Source organism: Xiphias gladius, chromosome 4 (genome assembly GCF_016859285.1).
Source record: "Xiphias gladius isolate SHS-SW01 ecotype Sanya breed wild chromosome 4, ASM1685928v1, whole genome shotgun sequence".
In the NCBI taxonomy this organism is placed as follows: domain Eukaryota; kingdom Metazoa; phylum Chordata; class Actinopteri; order Istiophoriformes; family Xiphiidae; genus Xiphias; species Xiphias gladius.
In genome coordinates, this window is record NC_053403.1 from 14,374,285 (window position 1) to 14,398,757 (window position 24,473).

The 24,473-nt window shown below is 40.5% G+C and overlaps 1 protein-coding gene across 2 annotated transcripts; it reads right to left on the reverse strand.

Moving 5' to 3' along the window:
• Window positions 1-400: 400 nt before the first annotated feature.
• On the reverse strand, window positions 401-24,154 carry LOC120788917 (cAMP-specific 3',5'-cyclic phosphodiesterase 7B-like). Of its 2 annotated transcripts, XM_040125191.1 has the most exons (14): window positions 24,050-24,154; window positions 23,779-23,936; window positions 20,169-20,229; window positions 9,831-9,920; window positions 8,448-8,611; window positions 8,291-8,354; window positions 7,900-7,995; window positions 6,486-6,586; window positions 5,289-5,420; window positions 5,075-5,166; window positions 4,278-4,422; window positions 4,042-4,138; window positions 3,093-3,173; window positions 401-2,935 (listed from the first exon to the last, which is right to left on the reverse strand). In XM_040125191.1, exons 2-14 carry the CDS (start codon window positions 23,797-23,799, stop codon window positions 2,718-2,720), a joined length of 1,362 nt encoding a protein of 453 aa, XP_039981125.1. In that variant the 5' UTR covers window positions 23,800-23,936; window positions 24,050-24,154; the 3' UTR covers window positions 401-2,717. The 2 variants fall into 2 exon arrangements, with proteins under 2 accessions (XP_039981125.1, XP_039981124.1); XM_040125190.1 differs by lacking the exons at window positions 20,169-20,229; window positions 23,779-23,936; window positions 24,050-24,154 and adding an exon at window positions 14,214-14,541.
• Between the last annotated feature and the right edge of the window lie 319 nt (window positions 24,155-24,473).

A 24,473-nucleotide genomic window follows, 5' to 3' on the forward strand; every position in this document is an offset into this window, starting at 1 on the left:
AATAACCATCTTGGCCAGTGACTTAACTTCATTGCACTGTGACTCATACATAAGGCCTATATCACAGGTAGTGTAACGTTTTTGAAAAACTTGTGGAAATTCATTATTATATCATTTCTTTTACTATTTCATGAACATAACCTCTCAATATTTGAACGGTGATGATCTTATAGAATACACTGTATGCAGAGTACGGCATACTGTGTGCTGGCTCGGATGCCAGAATCATAAAGCTCAGGTTATTCTTCTACCATAGTTCAGGGAAGACGCGGGGCCTGGCCCTCTGTGAGCACCGTGTACACAGCCTCGACCCTGCTTGACGGGAGTTGAAAATGTTACAACCTTGTGTATTGATATTTAGAGCAGAGTGGTAAAAAAATGACTTTTATATTGGTATTTCTTTCACTTGGACCAACTAGTATGTACAAACACTTTATACGCCTTGTTTTAAGCTACATCAGCTACATATGGATCAGTTTCACCATTAAGATTATATTTAAAAATGCAACTTTAGTCAATGATTATACATATTTTTAATAATGAATGAGGGTGTATACTTTTCTGTAACAAACATCTTAATTGAATTGATACTGACTGCGGGATATAACAAATTTGATATTAGACTTAGAAATATCTGTAGTTACTAATTGGCCCGAGTCTGTTCATAAGATACAGTGCAAACAGTGCCTGCGGCAAGTGTACAAACAAAGCAATATAAAAGCCTTAGAGAGGTAACATAGCTGAAGGGATAGGAATCGAGAACTGGTTCCAGTTGGGGAACCGGTTCCAAATTGTCTAAAAACCATCGGAATCGTATGCTTCAGAGCTTATCAATTCCTCTTATCGATGCTGGCAGGGTTTTCTGACAGTTGTTCACCGCAATACAACGACATCAAACTCATGCGTCTGCGCTGACGAGTCATGGCGGCCAAGGTGTGGTGAGGACCGTGTTAGTTGTACTCTCCATTAAAATGGTAATTTCAAGTAAGGGTTGGTTACCAAGGGTAAATATCCTATGTTATAATAACATTAGCACCACGCAGGCAGATTTAGCAGATTTTTCCTTTGACTGAGAAAACCTAAATGAAAACAGCAGTTAAACAGTGGAGCTATTGCACACCTGAGTCACACACATGCCTTTTTTCCTACTCTGTGTTCAGACTCAGAGATAATAAAACAGTTGCATTGACGCCGAAAACCTGTGTAGACCTCCTTTTTTTCCCCCGCACAGAAAACTGATCAAGAATCGTTAAGGGAATCGATAAAGAATCGGACCGATAAGCAGATTTGATAGTGGCCTTGGTATCAAAAAAATCTTATCAATTCCCACCCCTAAACAGAGCAGTGAGTCCATGTATCAGACCAGTACCTTGACAATGCTCACTGAGTTTATGATCCAATCTGACCCTAATACTGGTTGAGAGATCAGACAGGAAACCAGCTGCTAAAGTACTATGTGTGCGTGTGTGTGTGTGTGTGTATATTTCAGTATGCTGGTATAGCTGAAGAAAAACAGGCAACAACAGTTTGATCGTGTAAGAAAGCTTGTCCAGAAAATGGTAAAACACCATTAGAAAACGTGTTTCACAGACAGACCTAGTTGCTGTTAAGGCTTTACTGTATTTGAGCTTGTGAAGTGAGGTTATCAGATAAATAAATGCACCCATGAAGTTGTTACAAAGGTAACACCAGTGTAAGGAGAGTTATGTTTACCGATATCCATACCCAGTAAAAAGATGAATACATTTCCCAGACTTTGGCATGTGAAGTGCTGAGGTCGTACATCACATATCGCGTACAGATTATACTGTTTATATCATTACATGAAAGAAAAAAAAAAGGAAAAAAAAAAAAGGCTCTTGTTTGTGTTCTCCACGTCAGTGAGTCAGCCCGGGTCCAAAAACATCAGGCTGATGGTTGATAATCTGAGTTCAAGCAACTCAGCAGCACCAGCTGAAGCCACTCTGTGACAGTCATTAAGCGTATCAGTCAGTCTGACAGGTCCAACAATTAACACAAAATACATGTTATTGACTACAATACCTTGACATATCAACTTAGTGCTCGAGTTAAAACGCACTCCAGTGAAAAGTAGACAAGTGAGACACTTGTTTGAAAGAGTATCCAATAGAAGTGCAAGCTGTACAAAAAAAAGAGAAAAAGTGAAAAAAGCTTAATATGTATTGTCTAAAAGTTTAAAAAGCATAGCCTAGTTGATATATTCATATATTTTATAACATTTTTTTCCAGCACAGTCCAGCTGACTTGTTAGAATTGTATATAATTTTGGCTTTTCTTTATTGTTCTAGCAGCATTGTGCAAACACATTAATATTTGTTTTTACTGATCCTTCTTCTGCCATCAGCCATAACCGTTCAATTCTATTCCTGCGTCTCAGTAACTTTAAAGCAGATATCACAGGGTTAAAGAGCAAGGCTTGACTTTGTCAAATTGGCATTTATTTACTAAGATCATCCACCGTCTGATCCACCGTGGATCTGTTTTTTTTTCCTGCCGTGCTAAAGTCCTCCGCTCCAGCAGAGGGAGCCATTTCTCACTAATCCAGGTCAGACTCCTGTCCTGTGCTCCTGCTTTCAGAGCCTGCCAACGCCGAGGAGTGGGAGGAAATATGCTGGAGGACAGACAAGGAGGTTGATAAGCGCTCCTCTTCTCCATTTACAAAGGAATATGAAATACCCCATGACACAAGAGGAGGATTAAGGGATGTTTTCTCCCTCTCCGCCTCCTACTTCAGGCTCAGGCTCATCAGCATGGGAGTGTGTTTGCGTGTCTAGAGTTGCCTGTGCGTATCGTAGGCGGCTCCAGTGAGCCTTGTTCTTGTGCAAGTGACCCATCATGCTCTGGCTGAGCAGGCTGGGCTCGGTGAAGCGGTGCCACTCCTCAAACAGAGGCTCCACAATGTAGGAGATAAAACCTGGGACACAGAGCAAAAGGCAGGGAGAGTGAGTACCTGGGGGTTGATGCTGCAGCCCCTTGCCATGTCTCAGTGGGCTGAGGTGCATCTTCTATCAGGTACAGGGACATGTGATGATATAATGTTCTTGGTGTACGCATGTGTCTTTTGTACTCACCTATCTGGATGGCTGGGATAGAGTCAGCCTGCTGGTTACACAGAGGACTGATCTCCAAGTCAAACTTTCTCTCCAGGTCACCTATTAATAAATCAAATAATAGATTATAATAAAACAGTGTCCAGAAAAACATGTAAAAGAAAAGCAGAAACATAGAAATTTTTTTTTTACAGACGCAGACCTGAATAAAATCTTTACATCAATACGTATATATTAAGTAGTTAAGATCAGTATTTTTATACTAACAATGGATCTGATGACTACTTGTATATCAAAGTGGTTTCACTGAGTTACAGACACACAGAACATTATTAGCCCACTGTCCAGTTACCCACTCTCCCTATAGAGCATTTTAGGCTCTTTCATCTCCATGTTTTGGTTTTCCAAACTTGTACCGTTTCGATTCACTCTCAAAGACGTGGTGGAGCATTTATCAGCTAAGGAACCACATATTTCCCTCTGGACAGAAATATGACTCTAAACAAATGCCGATGTTGCTTCATGTTTGAAAATGTTTGCTCTCAAGTTCACTGAATCAACTTAGGCATGTACAGCTAGTTTCCACTGGCCTGTTATTGCAGGCTCAAACAGAAGTGCTAAGGATCACAATGTTAAGAGCATTTTAAATAACTTCAACATTTAGAATTCTAACATCAATACAAACCACTAGTAATCATTTTCAGTTGATAAATTTACCTATTTACTGTTAACAAAGACCATCACTGAGAAAAGTATATCGCCTTCCCAGATTTTGTGGGAAACTATACTGTATGCTTAAAAATACAAAACAGGAGGAGGTTTCTGCTATTAAAGAAAACTGCTAAAGTATTCATTTTCTTAAAAGACTATGAAGTTCCCTTAAATAAAAAATAAAAAAGCACTCAAAACTCAAATTTTCAAACCATTTTTTTTTTGAAAATCTTGAATTGAACGAAAACACTTTACTCACCCTGCCTGTAGAATTCCTCACATACCCTCTCGCTCCACTGTCTGCTCAGCTCCCAAACCCGACACGGGTTACAGATGTCTGCACACTTTAGAGCAATCTGAGGGCAAAGAGAGAGAGATTCACACATACTCTGCTTTACTGTTTGAATTCAAGGTATTTGAAGAAGCATACATTATAAATATAAATTTTGTGAAACACGCTTGGATACTGTATTGTCGGATGGGTGTGCAGTATACCTGCAGAATAAAGTGCCTGTGTGAAGCCAGTTGAAGGTCCAGATCCTGGTTGTCCACATGTTCTCTGAAGGTCAACAGGAACTCGTTCTGCCGGCTGATGTCTGTAGCCAGGATGAGAGAGCCCAGCTGCTGCTCCATGTCCTGCCTGCAGAGTAGAGGGGGGCGACACTGAGGGCCAAAACAACTAAACCACTAATTCTTGTGCTAATTTTTGACTCTACCTGTAACACCAGCAACAACTACATTTGTGGAAATATACTGTATGTTTATTGGTAAGTTATCATAGGCGGTACTATATCCTGGTGCACACTGTACACTTTCTACTGCTTTTTACAGCAACGTGCTGAATGGAGAGCTCCTGTGTTGGTGTTCTGTATCTGACCCTGAGCTCTGACCTTCCTTTGGAGCCTGGTAGATGAACGGAGATTGTGATACTAACTGCATCAGGACTATTTAACCATATCAAACATGCTCATGTGTGTGGTTATAAATTATGCGTGTGCAAAAATTCCTTACAGCTGGGTTTTGGAATTTCTGGATGAATACGTTCTCTAATAGGTTTTTAAAGAAATTGCGTAACAGGGATGCAAAAGATACGTTTGCATTCAGTCAAAAGGATTCCTGCCATTACATAGTTTTCTAACTCCTACTGAGCACTGACAAGTTTATTTTACAACTGGTAAAAATTTCCAACTCCATACTTGGTGCAAGTCCTTCAATGAGCAAAAGAGTGAGGTATCCTTGTAAAATGTTTGCTTATATTATGTTTGTGTGTGTGTGTGTCTGTGTGTTCTTACGACATGTCAGCAGGCAGGTGGGACAGCAGTCCTGACTCTCGCAGCATGCCCACGGTGGATCTCCAGTGGTGACTCTCCAGCACAGACGTGTTCTGTTCAGGACAAGTGAAATTGAAAACGGTTTTCAAATCAGAGTCGGTTGCAGCATTGACACTAAACCTACCACACAATGTTTAAACACACACTAATGCACAGTACCACTCCTGGTGTGTACCTGATAGAGGGATGCAAGGTGGTGTCTGGTCTTGATGAGGAAGGGCTGGTTGACTCCGGGATGGTCCACATCGTGGGCGGCTGCTGCCATCAGACCCAGGAACACGTCCAGAGGGCTCAGCTGCTCTGCCAGCTACAGCACAGGAATGGTCAACAGACACTTGCACTCATTTCAAATGAAACCTGATTACTAAACTGACCTTTCAAGATTCTGGAGAGACGCATGTAGAGACACCCTGAATTTATGGTGTTTATCCTGACCTTTTTTTCAAGGATTGATACATACTGTACTGAGACCCACAGAAGAGACAGCACAGAGTATGAAGACACTGATGTTTTTCATTGTTTTGTCTGTACTTCAACACACTATATCAAAAAAAAAGCCAAAAGGCAGAACTTCCGCCTAAAAGTTATTATTTCATTTCGAGCCCAATGCTGTGCAGTAATGAGCCTAATCAAATCCGTCCTAATACTTAGTTACTGCACTATACATTAATATTTAGTTAAGTTTTGACCTTAAGTGTATTTACTTTTCAGTTTAATTTCTGCAACTCTACTTTGCATATTTTATCTTCCCTTCTAGGAAAAAAAGTCTGTTGTAATTACAGTATAATAAAAGACACATATTGGATAATTCTAGAAATACTGTCTATTTATTTCAGAATTTAATTGATCTCATATCTTGGACTATAAACTGAAATGCTCACTCACAGTTATGGATTTTAATTCATCTAGGTGTGTGTCACAGCGTGGAGACAAATGCTTAATGGTCAGTAAAGATGGTGTATTGATCGGAGAAGCAGCAGGCTTGTCATCTGAGTGTGCACTAGTTATCTGAAGCACACCAGCATTCATGCTTTTAGCAAAACATGTGCATCACTAAGTGCTTTACAGAGCAACAAAGGACACAAAACAATTACTCTGTCAAGGGAGAGAGGCAGAGGCACTTAATCTGGTCAGAGGGCTTCAGCAATTTCTCCAGGCTGTGGATGGCTGTTTTGCCAAGTCTAAGTGAGCAGGAATTATCCCTCAGGGAGCGAAGCTAACAGAATATGTCAAGGAGAAGCTCAGGCTTAGTGGATTGCTGCAGTGTGTATGTGTGTGTGTGTGTGTGTGTGTGTGTGAGAGAGAGAGAAGGAGAGACAGAGAGAGTGAAACAGAGAGGGTGTGTGTCTATGAATACAATATTATTCAATACCTTGGGCTCCTTCAGGTAGCAGTACATGGCTTGAGTGACATCTGCTGCATGAACAGCATTGTGATAGGGATTCTGGGAGTGGTAGTCGTCCTGCACCATGCCTGGCAAGAGAGGAGATGGGGCAAAACCCTATTAACTATTTAACCTTTCATATTTTAATCTGACAATAATGCAATTCATGGAACACTGCAAAACTGTCACGTAAAAGCCTTAATTTGATTATCAGATCAGTGTAACCCAGTTAATACACCAAGATGTTTTAATTCACTGATGCATGTATTTGCAAAATTTAGCACAGATTTAACAGTTATTCAAAGGGCTTACGTTGACCAACAGCTACAGCAACCCAGTAAACAAATAACTTGACACGGAACAGTAGGAAAACTAGCGGTGGTTGCCAGGATTGCTAGAGATTTGGGTTGATCAAAGTTTTTTCAATATAATGAATATATGACACAGGGAAGAAGCTGAAGTCCAAACAACTTGACTAGGTGGTAATATGACATAAGCATTTGTAAAGATAATTATCAGATAAATCAAAATTATTGGTAAAAAAAGTTTATAATTTGACCAATATAACAGCATTAGTTCCCAGTTTCCACTGTCCAGTGATGATTGGAGAAAAATCCTGTTCATGTGGGTTATGTTCACACATTGGGATTTGTGTATGGAAAAAGCACAGGAAAGAAAAAAAAATGCTGATTGCGCACTTCGTTTCTATAACAACACACAGGCCACTGTTCATCTTCTGTATCTGATAGCACCATTCAGCATGCTATGGACACTGGATTAATACGCACTTACTATGACAATATCCCCACAGTCACTTTATATGGAACTGTTGTTACTGTGGGGGAAATAAACCCAGTGTTCCCCCTTTGTAATGCCTGATTGGTGGAGAAAAAGGAGCTGATGTCAGTCTGGGCTTTCCTGAAAACATTAAACCCTGTTCAGCCCTCAAGGGTAGTCTGCCCATCCACACCAGCCAGCAGGAGAACTTTTTACAGAGCAACTGGGAGAAAATGTATTCTGTGATCATAATCAGTAGTCCTTACCATTTACATGTTATAAAAGATTATTGTAAAATTATTATATTCATGTAATATGAAAAATTATTATATTCATGTAATATGAAAAATTATTATATTCATGTAATATGCAAAATACTCTGATTGCACATCTGGTACAGTATATTTGTTGTGCAAGTAAATGTAAATAGGCTGTTTGAAAGGTTTTCAAATGAAACTGGTAATGAATAGTAATTAGAGGATTCATTTCGTCAAACCACTTTTATCAAATTGGTTAAGTCAGTAGCCAATAATATTAGGATGCACTTTAACATCCCTTTCGGCTGCAGAACAAAACAGGACAGATGGTTGATGGGTAGAATCACTGCCACTTTCCTGCCGCTTACCCAGAAACCTGTGCAGTTTGACCATGTCCAGCTGGAAGTGATGAATGAGACCATAGACATTGAAGAGATGGCACATCAGAGTCACCAGGCTGTTACCTACACAACACACACACACACACACACACACACACACACACAAACTCATATGTGAAAAGACACATACAGTAAAGTGCTTCAAATCAGTTTTACAAAAATGATATTTTACATTATAGAGTGGCAGTAGAGTATGACAGTGATAAAAAAGTTATTTTTTAAATTGCATATTAAAACAAAACAGTAAGAACAAGGTAAAAGAAATGATAATGACATCTAATGACAACATACAGCAGGTAATAATTATAATTATTTTACAAAAATTAAGAAGATTAATAATGTTGATAAGTCATCTTACCATTCGTAAGACGATCGAAGAGGAAAATGTCAAAGTTCCATGCGCCTACTTTTGATAGCATATGCTGTTAAAAAAAAAAAAAAAAAAGGTCAGAATTGATCTGTGAATCACATGTAGTGACTTCCCTGTGTACTTGCATGTGAGCATGTGTCCTTACCGCAGCCTGCCCTAGGTAGTCGTCGTCTAGCAGGTGTAGGGACCCCGGGGTGTGGGGCACCAGCCCCCTAAGAAGCCTGGAGGCATGGCAGTATCTCTGGAAGCTCAGCAGACGCTTCACCTTTCTCCTGGTGCCAGACTCTACCTCCCCCTGCTGGGCATTGGCTGAAAGTACAAAGACACAGGTTTTATTTCAATAGACCATACACAGTACCTGACAAATGTTATCTACACGTGCCGAAGTGCTGCAGTGGTGACAGATACGCGTCTGATAAATGCAGTTTCAGGATTTCCTGAATTGTATTCGGCACTGTCCTAGTACCCAGATTTCTGGTCTTGACTAATTAAGTGAAAGTTCATGCTCCATCAGGTAAGTAGACAATTGTGTGGCCCACTTTTGAAAACACAGAACATTTGACCCACATTTAATGCACAATTACCCTGATTCTGTCTCCGAGCTGTATTCACAGACAAGTTTATCCCATAAACTTGTCTGTGTCACCACTGGCAATATAGTAAATAACAAACACAAAGAAGCTCAAGTTCATGACAAGGTGGATTCAGCCTTAATACAATCAAATGCTGATTGACCACATCTGTATAAATGATAAAATGTGTCATAAATATTACGAATATATATGCAATCGTATAAGCTTCCCTTTATTTTGACAGCGAGTTTGAGTTAAAAAAAAAAAAACTGAAATAATATCATCTTATGTCTCTCAATTTATGTACAAAATTTAGTCAGCGTAACAGCTTTATTTCTTGCAACATACTTTTATTTGAAAATAAAATCAAAAAAGCATCAGAGCTGGAGTGACACATATCCATTTCTGTATAAGAGCAATGAGATGACGTCATTAACCACGTGTTTCCCTATGTTCTGTGAAAATCCTCCACACATTCTCAATCTTAATGGTTATTTGTTGTAATTTCCCAGAAATTAATCACACAAGTAGTATGTGACTAAATGCAAATACCCCATGTGTAGGTACTGGAACAAAGCCACGGTCTCATTTTGAAGAATGGAGAGTGAACCAAGAAATGTGTATCAGTTTCATTTACTGTATCTTTTTCATACAACTGAAGTAATTTTATGCAGGTATCACATTTAAATGAAAACTTACTATTGCTTTTTGGGTAGTCACAAAAAAATTATTATGCTTTGTGTATTACTGTATAACCAGACAGAACCTTTTGTATAAACATATGAAACTTGGAATTGAATTCCTGGAAAATTCTACTTTTTTTTTTTTTTTTTTTTTAACAACAATATTGATTTCTAGGAAAATTGATAGATGAGAGTTGTGTTAGTGGGCTAACAATTGCTGAAATGGCCCTTTAATGTATACTGTGTTGTATTTAAATTGGTAAGGAGGCCTACTGTTCAGGATGCGCAGGTCAATCAGCGGGTAGGAGCCTCGTCTCTCAGCCAGCAAAACACCAGCATGACCAGTGCTCAGTCTGCCATCAGCTAAGGGAGAGAGAAAGAAAGAGGGGAGGATAAGGAGAGGGTGGAAAAAAGGAGGAAGGTGGAGCAAGAAATATAAATATTTGGTGGTATTACAGATGTTTTGTATTGGCCATTTTTGGCAGACATGCCGAAAATCCATGAATCCATCTTTTCAAGGGAGGAAGGAGGGAGAGGAGGTGAGTGTAGAGACTAAACAGAGCAGAGGCCGTAGAAGGAGAAGCGCAAGGTGATGGGAGGACAACAGAGTACAACAACAAGTGTTCCTCGGTGCCATACAGATGTTCAACATAATCAGCCTCATAAAAGCACATTTAGAGTTGTCTTTAAATCAGCTTCTATGGAAAAAGAGGATCTTTTACTTCGCTGAATCACCAGGACGTCGTGCATCTGGTCTGAATTTGCCCGAGAAGAATGGATTTCATGCCACGGTGCAGCTGTTATGGTGCATGTCTGAACACTTATTATTTATCAGATTGGTGCTGCAATGACTGTACGCTCTGTTCATACAATATTTACTCTTGTTTTTACTGTAGTGTTACATTGATGCTGACTGTTTCATGTGGTTAATTTTCAAACATAGGTAGTTTATAACCTGTGTTTTTTGTAACCAAGGGCCAAGGAGTGGAGATATTAATTTTCTGCTACAAAAAAAACAGTTTTCTGTTTGAAGAGTGTGATTATAAAACATGGAATCCACCATTTAACCCGCTGACAAATGTTTTCAGACAAAAAAAGGAAATGTGCATTTCACATATGTGTGAATCGCCCATGTATTTCTGACATGCTGACAGCACATTTTCTCCTAAAAGGATATCAAGTGTCTTTGTCTACTGTATGAATTCTTTCCACAGGAAATGTCTAGAGTCCCAGAGGTAACCTTTTGGATTTTAATCCTTGCTGTGCGAGCACCTATCAAACAGAGAGGGAACAAAACAGCACAACGGATCCTTGAACACTGAATACTGCCTGTTTAAAATGCGCAATCCACACACCCTGAGGCCAGTGACAACAAGGCACAAAAAAACCAACTTTAAGTCACAGCGCACACACACACACATGAAATTTACACTTGAATAAACTAAAAACTACGGGAATACTGAATAATTTACAGATCAGATGTGAGGAACTGGAGCGTGTTATGTCCCAGAGGTTGCCAATTCACATCAGCTCTCTGACTCCCGCTTAGCAGAGCAGCTAAACTACCTGTTAATGGGGTTGGAGTCACTGTGGTAACACCCTCGGGTTGCCAGATCTTGCCTTGCAAGTGTGGAGTGCCAAAGTGGCAGAGTCTGCGGGCAGGTGTTGTGTGGTTTGGGTAAATGCGTGTGTGTGCTGTGTAGGTAAGGCGGCTGTACATAAAACATATGGTGGAAAAGTGGCATCATTCCCTATTTATGCATGTTATAGTCCGACAAACAAATATAAACTGCTTGGGGGTAGTGACTCAGCCTGTTAAAGTGAGGCAGAAGACTCCTTGTAGCCTAGTTTGAGCAAGAATAGGAGAAATGGGGGAAAGCCTCTTTGCTTTTTTATCCTGTGTGCTGGCGGGGATGGAGAGGAGGAAATACATCATCTGGAAAAACCGACGCAGTAACACTGAGATCCCCCACATCTCACACTCACACCACCCTCTGGCTCTCTTACTTCGTTCTAGCCATCTCTCAATACTTCTAGTTTATGTGCACTCCATTCACTCCTTCATTCCTCCCCTACTTCTGGATCCTGTCCTCACATCCTCCTCTATCTCTAAATTACTACCCCCTCAACCTCCCATCATCTTTCATTCTTTCCTGTTCAACAACAACACGCCCTCCCCATCTGATCCATCCTTTTGCCTCACTCCCTGCCCCTCTCCTCTTTCCCTTTCTCTACTTTTAACTCTCTGTGTGGTAAATAGGTCACTGTCTCCACACTGAGCAGAACTGGGTCATTTAGGATGAAAACGAGAATCAGTTGGAAAGGGTGTTTAAAGACGCAGCGATGCACACGCGCCTCGTCATGAACTCGTGCGTGAACACTCATGGCACACAGACACAGACATACACACACACACAAACACGAACACAGTTGCAAATGAGGTTAAATCTGATTCCAAATACGAAAACAAGATCGCACACTTGGCACACACACACCCACACAACCACACACACACACACACAACACAAACAGCTCAAACAGTCGCACGAGGCTCTGATATGAATATGTTCACTTGGCTTTACTGAATCTGTGGGTGTTTAAAGCACAAAATCTGGTGTGGGGCTTTTTCCTTTCTCAGAAAGAGACAGACACATCGTTGCCATATGTGTCATATGCCATTGGGAAAAGTAGTCTCAAACTTTTGGACCCCACTGTAGATACATGCAGTGCATCCACGCAGCTGGCTGAAATCTCCTGATACAGTTGACTCACTGGCAGAGCTAATACCTTCTCTCTCTGTGTATTTAAACTACAATGATTTGTAGTCCTTAAAACAGGCAGGAAAAAACACCAGTGCGTAAGCGGAAACGTGGCTTCATATCTTTTGTTATGAATATGACCTACAGCGGCAAGTTAACTATTATTGCCATTATCGATTAATCCATAATCTTGCCAGTTATTTTTGCGATTAATTGATTATTTGGTCGATAAAAATGCCAGAAAACAGTAAAAAAAATCGTAAAAACCCACTTTCACATAATCAGATGTCTTTTTTTGTCCAAACAGCAGCCCAAATTCCAAACATATTCTGTTTAATATCATAGAAACTAAGAGAACCTGGAGCTAGAACCTGTGTTATTTTGAGCATTTTTGCTTCAAAAATGGCTTTAATAAAAAATAAATTTAAAATAGTTGCTGGCCTGTAGGCGAATTGTCTTTATCTGCAGCATGGGCAATATTTAATATACTGTATTTTACATATGTAAAATCCAGAGAGCTCCCCTACTCCATTGCCTTATGACCAATGTCCAAATGTCAAAATGGGGAAATATGACAATTGGAGTTTTTGGTAAAATGCTGCCTGATGTACTTTTTCCACCTAAATCTCCCTAAGTCAGGTAACCCTACTTTTATTAAAAAAAACAAAAAACAAACCAAAAAACAAAACAGTAATTCTTACTGTGCAACGGTAAATGTCAGAATGACTCACTATCACCACAGACAACATATCTCAGTGTCTCAACACATGTTGGATATGGTGAAATCAAATATCACTCAGACAGACTTTCACCCTCTGTAAGGAGTCATCAGATGAATGAGATCATCACGATTCAAAGGGAAAGTCACAGGCAGTGAACAACATACATTTGTCCATTTCCACCTTATGAGTCAGTACTTGCGCGCAGGTAATTCCCCACTGTATGAATCATCTCTTCATCTTAACTCTTCAAAAGCACATTCAAGATTTAAATATACATTGTTCCATTTTTGGATCAGCTGGTTAAGCTATACTCATACCTGTATCACTAAATGGCAATGAGATCAACATTATCAAAAAACATTTGACGGTTAGTCAATTCTTGTGTTGTTCGGATACTAACAGCAAAAAGATATCAATGTATCAATAATATTCAGTATCAATGTAATGCCACTGTTGTTCATTTCCATCATTGTTAAATATAAGATTACCTTATTTCATGTCATTGCTGTTGACATTAGACATTGGTTTATTATCAAATCATCCCTTCTCCACTAAAGTAATTCATACCAAACAGTCAACAATGTTACTTTGCATCATCAGTGTCATACTCCTGACAGATGGACAGAAGCTCGACTGATGGCGTCACATCAGTGTCATCGCTACAGCTGCAGCTCAGCAGATGGTTACACAGCTTTAGTTAATGGATACTCTGGGGTTACGGACCAAATCCCCCGTTTCACCATCTACTCCGTCTAGCCGTCTGAACTGCTCTGAGCCGTGTCACATCAAGTATGAACACACGTGTACGTAAACATATGGCCAGAGGCACGCTTGTCAAAGGTAATCTGTTTTACACACACACACACACACACACACGCACGCACTTGCCAAAAAGTTTCAAGAGTCGAATATTCAAATGCAAAAATGGATGCACAAGAAAACACAAAAACATGGCCAGACACACTTATTCATAAAAGTGACCGCAAACACCATTCCAAAGAAACTGAACAACAAATTCTGCACAAATCGTTTCACATCGTGAAGGAATGTGCCCAAAAAAAACAAATATAAAGTCAAACACTAACTGCTTTGTGGTGGTCATAAATGTGTTTTCATGTAGCATACATAGCTGCTAGGCTTTACTGTACTTGTAACATGTCTTATGTGCAAGTTACCTTCCAGATGTGAGCTCCTGTTCTCTATGTCCTGCTTCACCTCCTCTACCTCCTCCTTCTCTGCTTCCAACCAAGTGCTCGCCTCACTTCTCTTGGACCCCCGAGGGCCTCCCCTGCGCCCCCTCCAGGCTGCCCTGAGCTGCCGTATGAGAGCCGGAAGTTCCAGGGCCAGCGACAGACCCCCACAAGTAACCGGAGGAGTCCTGAGAGGACCCCACACTGGCGAGCGGGAAGCCTCATCTGGACAGACCCTAACGTCGACCGCGACACCAAGACCAGAGTCTCGCATCCTAAGATCTGGGGCCCACAGCCCCTCTAACACTGGCATCCTCACACCACACGAAGATAGATGGATGACGGACAAGTGCGAGGAATGGAAAGATCAAAGTAAAGGGGGGAGAGAAAGTAAGCAAGGGGAGAGAAAAAGGATGGTTGGACAAAGAAACCAGGAGAGGGAGAGAGAGACAGTGGAAGGGAGAAGCTCGTGGTCAGGTAGCCATAGGTGAGAGAGAGGGGGACAGATTGAGATAGTGTCAAGCGTGGATGTAGGACAGAGGAATAAAGACTGCAGGGACGGACAGAATGAGCAGCAGGAGGGAGAGAGGGACAAAAAGATTGAGAGGAAAGGGTTGCAGGGTGATTAGGAAGATGAAAAAAAAATGCAAAGCAGGGAAAAGCCAGAAAAAAAGAGACAAGAATTGTCCGTATTCCTGTCTCAGAGTCGGCTGCCGACGGTCTGCTCCCTCTGCCGCATTCTCTCTCCGCTCTACATTCTCACTCGCGCCAGCGTTGTTGTGGAGTCTAAAAGCCCCTCCTCTCCCCACTCTGAGCTCACTAACACACTCTCTTGCTCTGCCTATATGCTGCTACCCCAGTGACAGACCAATAGGATTTGTGTGAACGTTCAAGGGGCTTTGGGTTCATGGATGCATCATCTGTCTCACGGTCAGGTCAGTGGGAACATGGCTGTATGAGGTGAACACACAGAAACACACACACACACACACACACACACACACACACACACACACACACACACACACACACACACACACACACTTTCCCCAACATGAATTTCTTAAACAAATATTAAAATTAGTATCGTACATCCGCAAATCTTATGCAGGGCTTTTTTTTTAGTATTTTCTTTCAATTATTCGACCAATTGTTTTAATTGTATAATGTTAGGAAATAATGAAAATAAGGAAAGATGCCAATCATAATTTCCCAGAGCCCAAGATGAGCTCTTCATATTGCTTTGTTTGTCCAACCCAAAGTCAAAGGGATTTAAATTACAATTATGTAAAGTAGAGAAAAACAGCAAATCCTAACACTTGAGAAGCTTGACCCAACGACTACTTGGCATTTATTCATTATATAAATGATTAATATCTAATCAATTAATTCTCTAACTGTTTCATTACCAATTGTGTGCATAGTTTGTTTAACCTTTGAGAATACAGGCCCATTCTCTAAGAGAAAAGAGATTTGTTCTGCTTGAACGTAAAACGAGTTACACAGCACGCCTTGAGTCACTCTTCATTAAGGCTTCACTGGCACAGAAATACTTGAATGGTTTTTTTTTAAATCTATTTGTTCTGAATTCTCCTGTTCAGGTGACTAACTAGCCTTGGGCTTAAACACAACTTGGATTTCACAAGACAGACAGAAGACAGAGGCAGAGGAACAGGATTTGTTCGAAACATTCAATTCTTGGAAGACGTTCAAAGAAATGTCCAAGGAAAAGAGGCAAAATGGTTAAATTCATGATGACCAAAGCAAGCAGCACTGTACTAACACTATTTTGGATAAATCCTGGATACGGTTAGTCACATTCCCACTTTCTATCAATTCCAACGTCCGAAGTCTTAATTACACTTGTGTTATCTATTATTTGTGCTCTATAGCTGATTCTCATAAAATGATTTTTAATGGCCTGAACTGAATCAGTTTCAACTCAGAGGAACTGTACAGGACTGAACATTCTTTTGGGACTCAAACCACTCTCTTTCTGTCATTTTCTCAAAAAAAAGCCAAAGACATTAATTGTAGTACAAATATTAAGTGAATGTAAGTTGACCTATGTGTAATCATGGAGTGATTGCAGTGCTGCAACCATTAAATTTTCCCACTCAAACATTCCCTTGAGAAGCAGTCGCAAGCTGACAAAAGTGCTGACACGCACACGCACACACACACACACACACACACACACACACACACACACACACACACACACACACACACACACACACACTCAGAGGCACATAGCCTTGAATGTGACATATCAGACGCAAGTAGTCGATTGCAAGAAATCACAAGACGTTAAGAGCGTTAAGATAAAAGATACACGCCTTGGGAAATTGTGAGAAGCAGGCAATGACACAATGTACAGCAGGTTGAAAATGCACCATGGCTATGTATAATGTATAGCTGTTTTGTTGTCAGTGTGATCAGCAGTTGGTGTTAAGTGTAAAATATTATATTTTCTTGTATGGTGTAGTGACATCATGAGAAAGCAGGTCTTATTTTTGACTCCCGCCAAGTAAACTCTATAATCAACAGCAAGAACCTGATGTTTTCAGATTTGCTGATCAGAAAGAATTTTTTCCCCAATTTCTTCCTTTAGTTTATGGACATGTGTTAAGATTATTGAAAACTATAACAAGATACCTCCCCCTACAGTGGGCTATTTCCACCAACATACATACTGTAGATCAGTTCTTGCTTGTTTCTGTACTAATACATGACAGGACATCCAAAACAGTGTGTATTATTCATTTATACTGCAGTTTGCACGGAAAAAGGCAATCAAAGAAAAAAAAAGATAAATTTAGACGAGATGGCAGATGACAAAAGCAATGTAAACTCTCAAGAGAACTGGAGGTGATTGAACTGTAAGGATGAGGTGAACTTTCGGTGAGCTGTGGCTCTGCACTGATACAAGATGAACTTTACTTCTTTTCCCACTGTCTGTTGCTATTTTTTTTTCTCTCCTTCTATGGGACATCTGATGTGCCTCTTCTCATTGTACAAATCTGACACATTTTAAAAGAATGACAGGCAACAGCAGGATCACAAGGTAAAATGATTCAAATCATTGAATACCACAAAATATGACTTTGATCTCAGGCTATAATGGACTCAGTCCAACTGGGTATGTTCAGACATGGTTCCAAATCATAATTCTCATCAGCCCTACAATTGTAAAGCATGTAAAACAGCCTTTATCAGCACTATGAATGAGTGTGACAGTGGCAGAAGAACGAATGATAGCCGTCCTTGTTGTTGGCACTTGAAAAAAACTGATCCAGTCTGTGGAGACTGACAAGAGATCGTGCTTTTCCAGGGCTGAACCAAATGTGACTTTAATGGATGAGAACATGTGAATAAAACTGGAAAAGAATAATAGCAGCAGACAAACAGAGCTAAGATTCGTAACTTTGTGAACGTGTGAGAAGAGGGCATGCGACAGAGAAAACAGTGATAATGTCACAGAATGAGACAGGGAAAGATATCAGAGAGTAGACGAGGTCAGTGGGAGTCCTGACGACTAAACTTGGGAGTCAGCCAGTGGACTGCTGGCTCCAAATGATCCCTTGCTCCCTCTCAGACACATACATGCACACATAATGCACAGTATACAGTACGACTGAGATACCACTCAGTCTCTGTGCTCTGTGTTGTGTCTGTATGAGCGAGAGAGTCTTATTTTTGATTCTCTTTAAAAATGCCACTGGTCACGTTTTCTGGCAGGTTGCTGTAGAGAAGTGGGTCAGCCAGTGAATGAAATGGTCCGTGTAAAGAAAACACTGGCGAGTGTTTGTATTTGTGTTTGTACAGTCCTGGCTGAAATTATTGGCACGTCTGAATTTTTAGTACACGATTTAGAATTGCTTCAGAAATAAATGCAAATTAACCAATTTTGTATAATCAAAATATTTAAATAATGTCCAAGTCTACTGAACAAAAGAAAATAAAAAAGCAAAACTTGCATAAAAGTGAAATAATACAAACACAAAATGTACCCCAGACACAATTATTGGCACCCTTCACTAATATTTGTCTGCAGAACCTCTGGCAACAATGACAGCCTCTAAATGTTTCTTGTAGCCATCTAGAAGCTTCTCGCACCTGTCTGCTGGGAGTTTTCTGCAACTCTTCCACTGCTATGCATTAGAGCTCATTTAAGTTTGCAGGAGTACTTTTTGCAATGGAGGATTCCAGCTCTCTCCAAAGGTTTTCATGGGATCTAGGTCAGGACTCATTGCTGGCCAGTTTAAAACAGTCCATCTTTTCCCTTTCAACCCTTCTTTTGTGCTGTGGGATGTCTGCTTTGGGTCGTTGTCCTGCTGAGAGACCCAAGACCTTCACATCAAACCTAGTTTTCTGACACTGGCTAACACATTTCACTCTTTGCTCCTTTGATACATTCAACGCCTCCAGTACCAGAGGCAGCAAACCAGCCCCACGGCGTGATAGAACCATGTTTTACTGTAGGTAGGGTGTTCTTTTCCTTATGGGCTTCATTTCATCGCCTATACTACTGCATTTCCAAAGAGCTCTTCTTTCGTTTCATCTGTCCATAGAACATAATCCCAGAAAGACTGTGGCTTATCTATGAAAGATTTTTGCAAACATTACTCTTGCCCTTTTTGTGCCTTTTTTTAAATAGTGGTGTCCTCCTTGGCCTTCGCCCATGGAGCCCTACTTGGCTCAGTGTGTGGCTAATGCGACGGGCTGAAACCACCAGTCCAGATTGCTCCAGTTCAGCCTGAAGCTCTTTAGATGTCTTGCGTGGTGTTTTTTTACAATCCGCAATCACTGAGTTTCTTCTTAGCACCACGTCCTGGAAGCTCCTAACAGTTTTAAAACTGTGGAATGTCTTGATAACGTTACAAACTGTTTAAACAGGGATTTCAAGATCTTTGGCGATTGCCCTGTAGCCTTTGGAATTCTTTTTTTTATTTTATTTCTGATGCTCTCAAACAGCTCTCTTGTCTTTGACATTGCAAAAAATAAAACCGGAAACAATCAACCCCTTTTTATGCATTAAAACCATAATTCATTTGTTAATTCAGGTCATTTGAACACTGAAAATTAAGCACCGGTGAGTCTTATTTGTTCTTTATTTTGTGTATGGAACCAATTAAAATTCATCAAAAGGGTGCCAATAATTGTGGTGAGTGTACATTTTATGTCTGTATGTTTTATTTTACTATATGGAAGCGTTTTATGTTTTTGTGTTGTTCAATTACTTAGGACATTTGATCAAATATTTTGATTATACCAAATTGGTTAATTTGCATTTTACAAAAAAAGTTTATTCTAAATCCTGTACTTAAAATTCAGGGGTGCCAATAATTTCAGCCATTTCTACATTTCTGCTTGTTTGTGTTTGTACACGTGAAAGTATGTGAACACGTTTGACTTTTTGCACTGGTAATTTACACGCTACCTTTCCTTTTTTGTCATATGTTTAAGGTTGCTTCAAACTTTCACTCTGCTTTTTTTTTTTTTTTCAGGAAACTTTTAAACAAGTTTGACATTAATATGGAAAAAGATTTCAAGATCTGAGACTTTAGTTATGATAAACAGCTATTTATTACTGTTTCCAGTCCAGACACTATTTAAAAAAAAAAACATGACTGGGAAAAAACTCACTGTTAGAACAGTTACAGGCTTCTCAACAAGTTGGACACATGCCTTTTAACGGGGTTGTGAAACTTACGGTACTGAACAAAAGTCATTCAACTGGACATTGTAGAGAGTACACAGAGATAGCAGAAATATGCTTCTCTGTTTGACACAGAGAATACACAGGGCCACAGGTCAGTGAAAACCTGAAGCAGAGTTACCAAACATTTGGAAACATTCTCCACCACCAATTTGCAGCTGACTACATATATTAACAACCTTTTGAACTGAGGTATTCAGGTCAGTTAGCATTCTTACCCAGCATGCGTACTTGAATGGCATTCTGCTCCGACCTTTTAAATGTGACAGCTCCACACGTCTGTGGCAGAGGGAAAGAGGGGGAGAGAAAGAGAAGAGATTAATATTACAACACCCAAAAATACACACTGCTATCAAAGAGCATCAATGAACCTGGCTAATAAATAGAAAAGTGTGCCAAAAGTCATGGTGACCCTCTTTGCGAGGCTTCACACACTCACAGACCTCTTTCACACCAGTGTGCCGTCTTGCCAGCCTGCAGTGTTTTCCCACAAGCCCTCAAAAATCTACAGCAGAGTTTAGCTGAGCATTAACTCAATATTTTAATTATCTATACAATTTAAAATATGGGATACTAATTTTGATTAAATGACTGTGGTTATAAAGTTAAAAAGAAGTGAATGTTGAGCCGTGAACTTCCACAGATGTATTGTCTTTGTCAGTGTAATTCATTGTTACATCCTAACCGAGTGTAATTAATATCAATATCCCAGACTGAATCATGAAGTTGGAACTGGATTACAAGCATCTGTTTAAAGACTATTCATCATCTTGGTGAATAACAGAGTAGGTGCATTTAGCGACAGGGGCATCTGCCGTTCCGGTAGCGACATGTCTGCGTATTGGCCAAGAACGCTGAAAAGTGGGTCAGGCAGCAAACTGGCATAAACTGGCAACAATCTGCACATTAATCACATGCATCCACATGGTTGGTCATAAGTCATCTTTTTTTTTTTTTTTTTAACCATTTTCTATCAAAAGTATATTTGTATCAAGTTCAACTTTTTCAGAAAATACTGATAAGACAAATTGCAATAGATACAATTCACAGAACTGTTTATCACATTAACTCACTCACATCATTTTTTCCATGATAACCTGACAGTACTAAAAGCCTCTTAATAGGGAGTGAATTGGTGAAAACCAGTTAAAGACCATACCAACCATTACTTGAAACTAGTGTTTGGGACAAATATATTTTCACTATCGTTTTGTCTATAAAATATGCAGAAAATAGTCAAATATGCTCATAACAACTTCCCAGAGACCCAGTTGGCAACTCAAAGTTGTTTGACAAACAGTTCAAAACCAAAAAATGTTTAGTTAACTATCGCATATGACAAAGAACGGCAGCAAAGTCTTACACCTGATAAGCTGGAAGCAACAAATGTTCGCTTGAAAAATGACTAAATGATTAATGTAATTATCAAAATAGTGGCTGATTCTTTTTCCACAGTTCAGATAATAGTTTAACTGACTAATTGTTTCATCTATGGTTAATGTCAAGGCTCTATTTGTGATTACTGACTGATCAAAGCCTTCTGTTGCCGCACTCCAACCCCCTACAAAGTAATGTGAGTGGTGACAGACAAATATTTTCCATCAACAGCTCTGCCCTGCATTTGAATCAGCACCACCAATACCCTGTGCATATCTGTCTGATGAGTTCAAATTGATAAAGTACATTAGCTGTGTGGTAATCTGCCATTTTATCTTGATCTGAGCTCAGTTTTGAAACCTTATTACAATCTTGCAGTTCATGCAGACTCAGCTTGGTACATTTCCCAGTTGAGGTCATCTATTTATAATAGCTAGTAATGGCTATAATAGTTATAATGGCTCAACATCTGTGTGCATAGTAGACAAGAGTTAATAGTTGACTGAGTGCACGAAGCAGTGTTGGTTTACAGAAACCCGACGGCAAAGACACACATGTACACATTTGATAGAAACCAGGTACCCTAGCTGACCTGATGGACACGTAACAAATCATCTGCTATCTGTTACCACGTAGTGTTCAGTGTTACCTCTCTGGAGGAAAATAGTCATAAACAAGTACTTTGAGTAGGAGGATTTACATCTAAATTACCTCACTGCTGTTTACTTGCAGGCAGGAAATGGGTGGATGGAGACAAACCAGAGGCAATGACTGCTCACTCAACCAGCCCACGTGGTTCTCGCATGTTTACAGGACGCTCGCGTCAATTTCTTTCCCATGATCTGTAGCTCTATGCTTACGTCATTATTCACCTCATCATGGACAGCTCGCCACTAAGTCTCTATATCTGTGTATTTATGGCTAACTGCTGTCAAATTGTTAAGATTGAGCAGGTCTATACACTGTCTCCTGTACGATCACAAGAGATGGGGGATTTGGAATCAGTTTCAAAATCTTTTGACATACAGTATTTTCACATATAAAATGCCGCTGTGCAAGCATCAATTGCAGTAATGCACTTTAATCACACGAGAGAAAGCGTGTGTTACGTAAATATAAACACACTGTATGAATGTCCAACTTCTACAGAATACAGTGCTGTACTTCTGTTGCACCTGTTTGCTGTGATATGTATGTGTAATAATATTTAAGTGTTTGCACATAAAAGTACAAGAAATGTTTATAAGGCGATTAAAATAAGGCTGCACAAAGGCCCCTTTTAAAAACACCCATTAAAATGTTTCGCAAACGAAATACAAATCCATTAAATACAATTTTAATAGTCAGGGACAGAAAAGCACAAAATTAAAAAGTTGTTGAAGTGGGGAGACAAGTTCTCCAGGAATCTACACATTATAAGTGCTTATTTAAAATATTAGATAGTAGAAAACACTACATATAGTATACAATATACAAGTGATGACAACTGAGTGATCTCCATGACAACCAAGCAAACTCCATCCTCTAAGGAAAACCATGAGATGTCTTAGAAAGCTCATAGCCTATACTGTTTTTGTCAAACTGTTTCCCAGTTCAAGAATGAACTCTTTGTTTGAAAGCTCCATAAAAGGCTAGAAAGTGGACTCCGAGTTAAGATTTTTTTTCTTACAAACTACTGTTTTCAACCTCAAGGATTAACTTTCGTGCTCAAATATGCAAATTCGTCTACGTAGGACAGCCACTCTACATGTACTTTAACTGTGAAATACTATTAATAATCAACTCCCCTGTTTTCACAATCAAGTTCTTCACATTATTCACTTCCTGCACATACCGTATACATTAAGATATCGTATTAAGCATTCAGAACAGTTTCTAACACATATGCTGTCGCAATATAACCAAACACGGACACCAAAACCTGCCTCCTAAGGTATGACAGCTCCCTCCGCTGCACACCTGAGCCCCTGTCTACATGCGGTCTGCGGTGCCCCGGCTGCAGGTTGACTGCTGGAAAGCTGTCAACACACGGACGTGACACATTGCAGTAATAGCCAAGGCCCGCTGTAACTGACGCTGCGGCTCATGGGATATACATGAAGAGGTCGGCACCAAAAAAAAAAAAAAAACGACTCCCATACCATTAGACCCGGGGGTCACTATAAACTCACCGCCTAGAATCTCAACATTTGAGACACTCCTGGAGGAAAAACATAAAAACACCATGGCACATAGCATGAGCAAAGCAGACTATGTACTATGATACAATCGTTACAAACTCTCCAATGAGCACTAAAGAGAAGTTTATAGGTCCTTACAGGAACATTATAGGAATGTAACACAGGTTTTTTTTCGTTGGGTCTTACCAGGCCTACTTCAAAGCAAAGTCTTGTGTCTGAGTGGCTCCCGGGGGACGCAGCACATTCGGCCGCGAAGTCACAGTCTACGTACCTCTAGCATTAAACAGGACATTTAACCATCGCGGCTGCTCGCGGCCACCGAGCGAATGCGACGGAACCGGGCGCGTGCCGAGTGTGTTCATGTCACGGGAAGCGCGGGGCTTAGCCTCATACAGCGGGATGGAGGCTGGGCTGTGCCCTGGCTGACACCTGTTTAAAGAAACAAAGAAGCAAAGGAGCAAACAAACAAAAAAAGAAACCCCGACAACAACAACAACAAAAAAAAACAACTATTTCATCCTCCTCCCGCGGTTGTGCCTGACCTCGCTCGCCCTGCATGAACAGCGTCGGCTTTTTAAAGGGCAAGGTGAAGTTGCCGTTTCCCACCGCCGCGTCCGCCCGCGTGCAGTGTGTGTGACTTGGTTGTGCGCCGCAGAGAGAGCGGAGGGGAGGGGCTCGGTCGTGGCATCGCAGAGGCGGGACGTGTGAGGAATGGACCAATCGGCGCCGGACAGAATCACCGCCTTGAGCCCAATTGGTGGGCCCTCCGGTAAATGGTGCCCCGGACTGGTCGGGGCTGACAGAGAGGCCACGCTAACTCGCGATAAGCGCTAGAGAAGCGCCCTCGGAGCGATCGACATGTTGAACCTTGAGGCGGATGGGCCTGAACAGCAGGCGATCACGTCGGCTTCCACTCCACTTATGGATCTGGATATCTGCTGAGTGTACGCAGATGGCAGGGTCAGA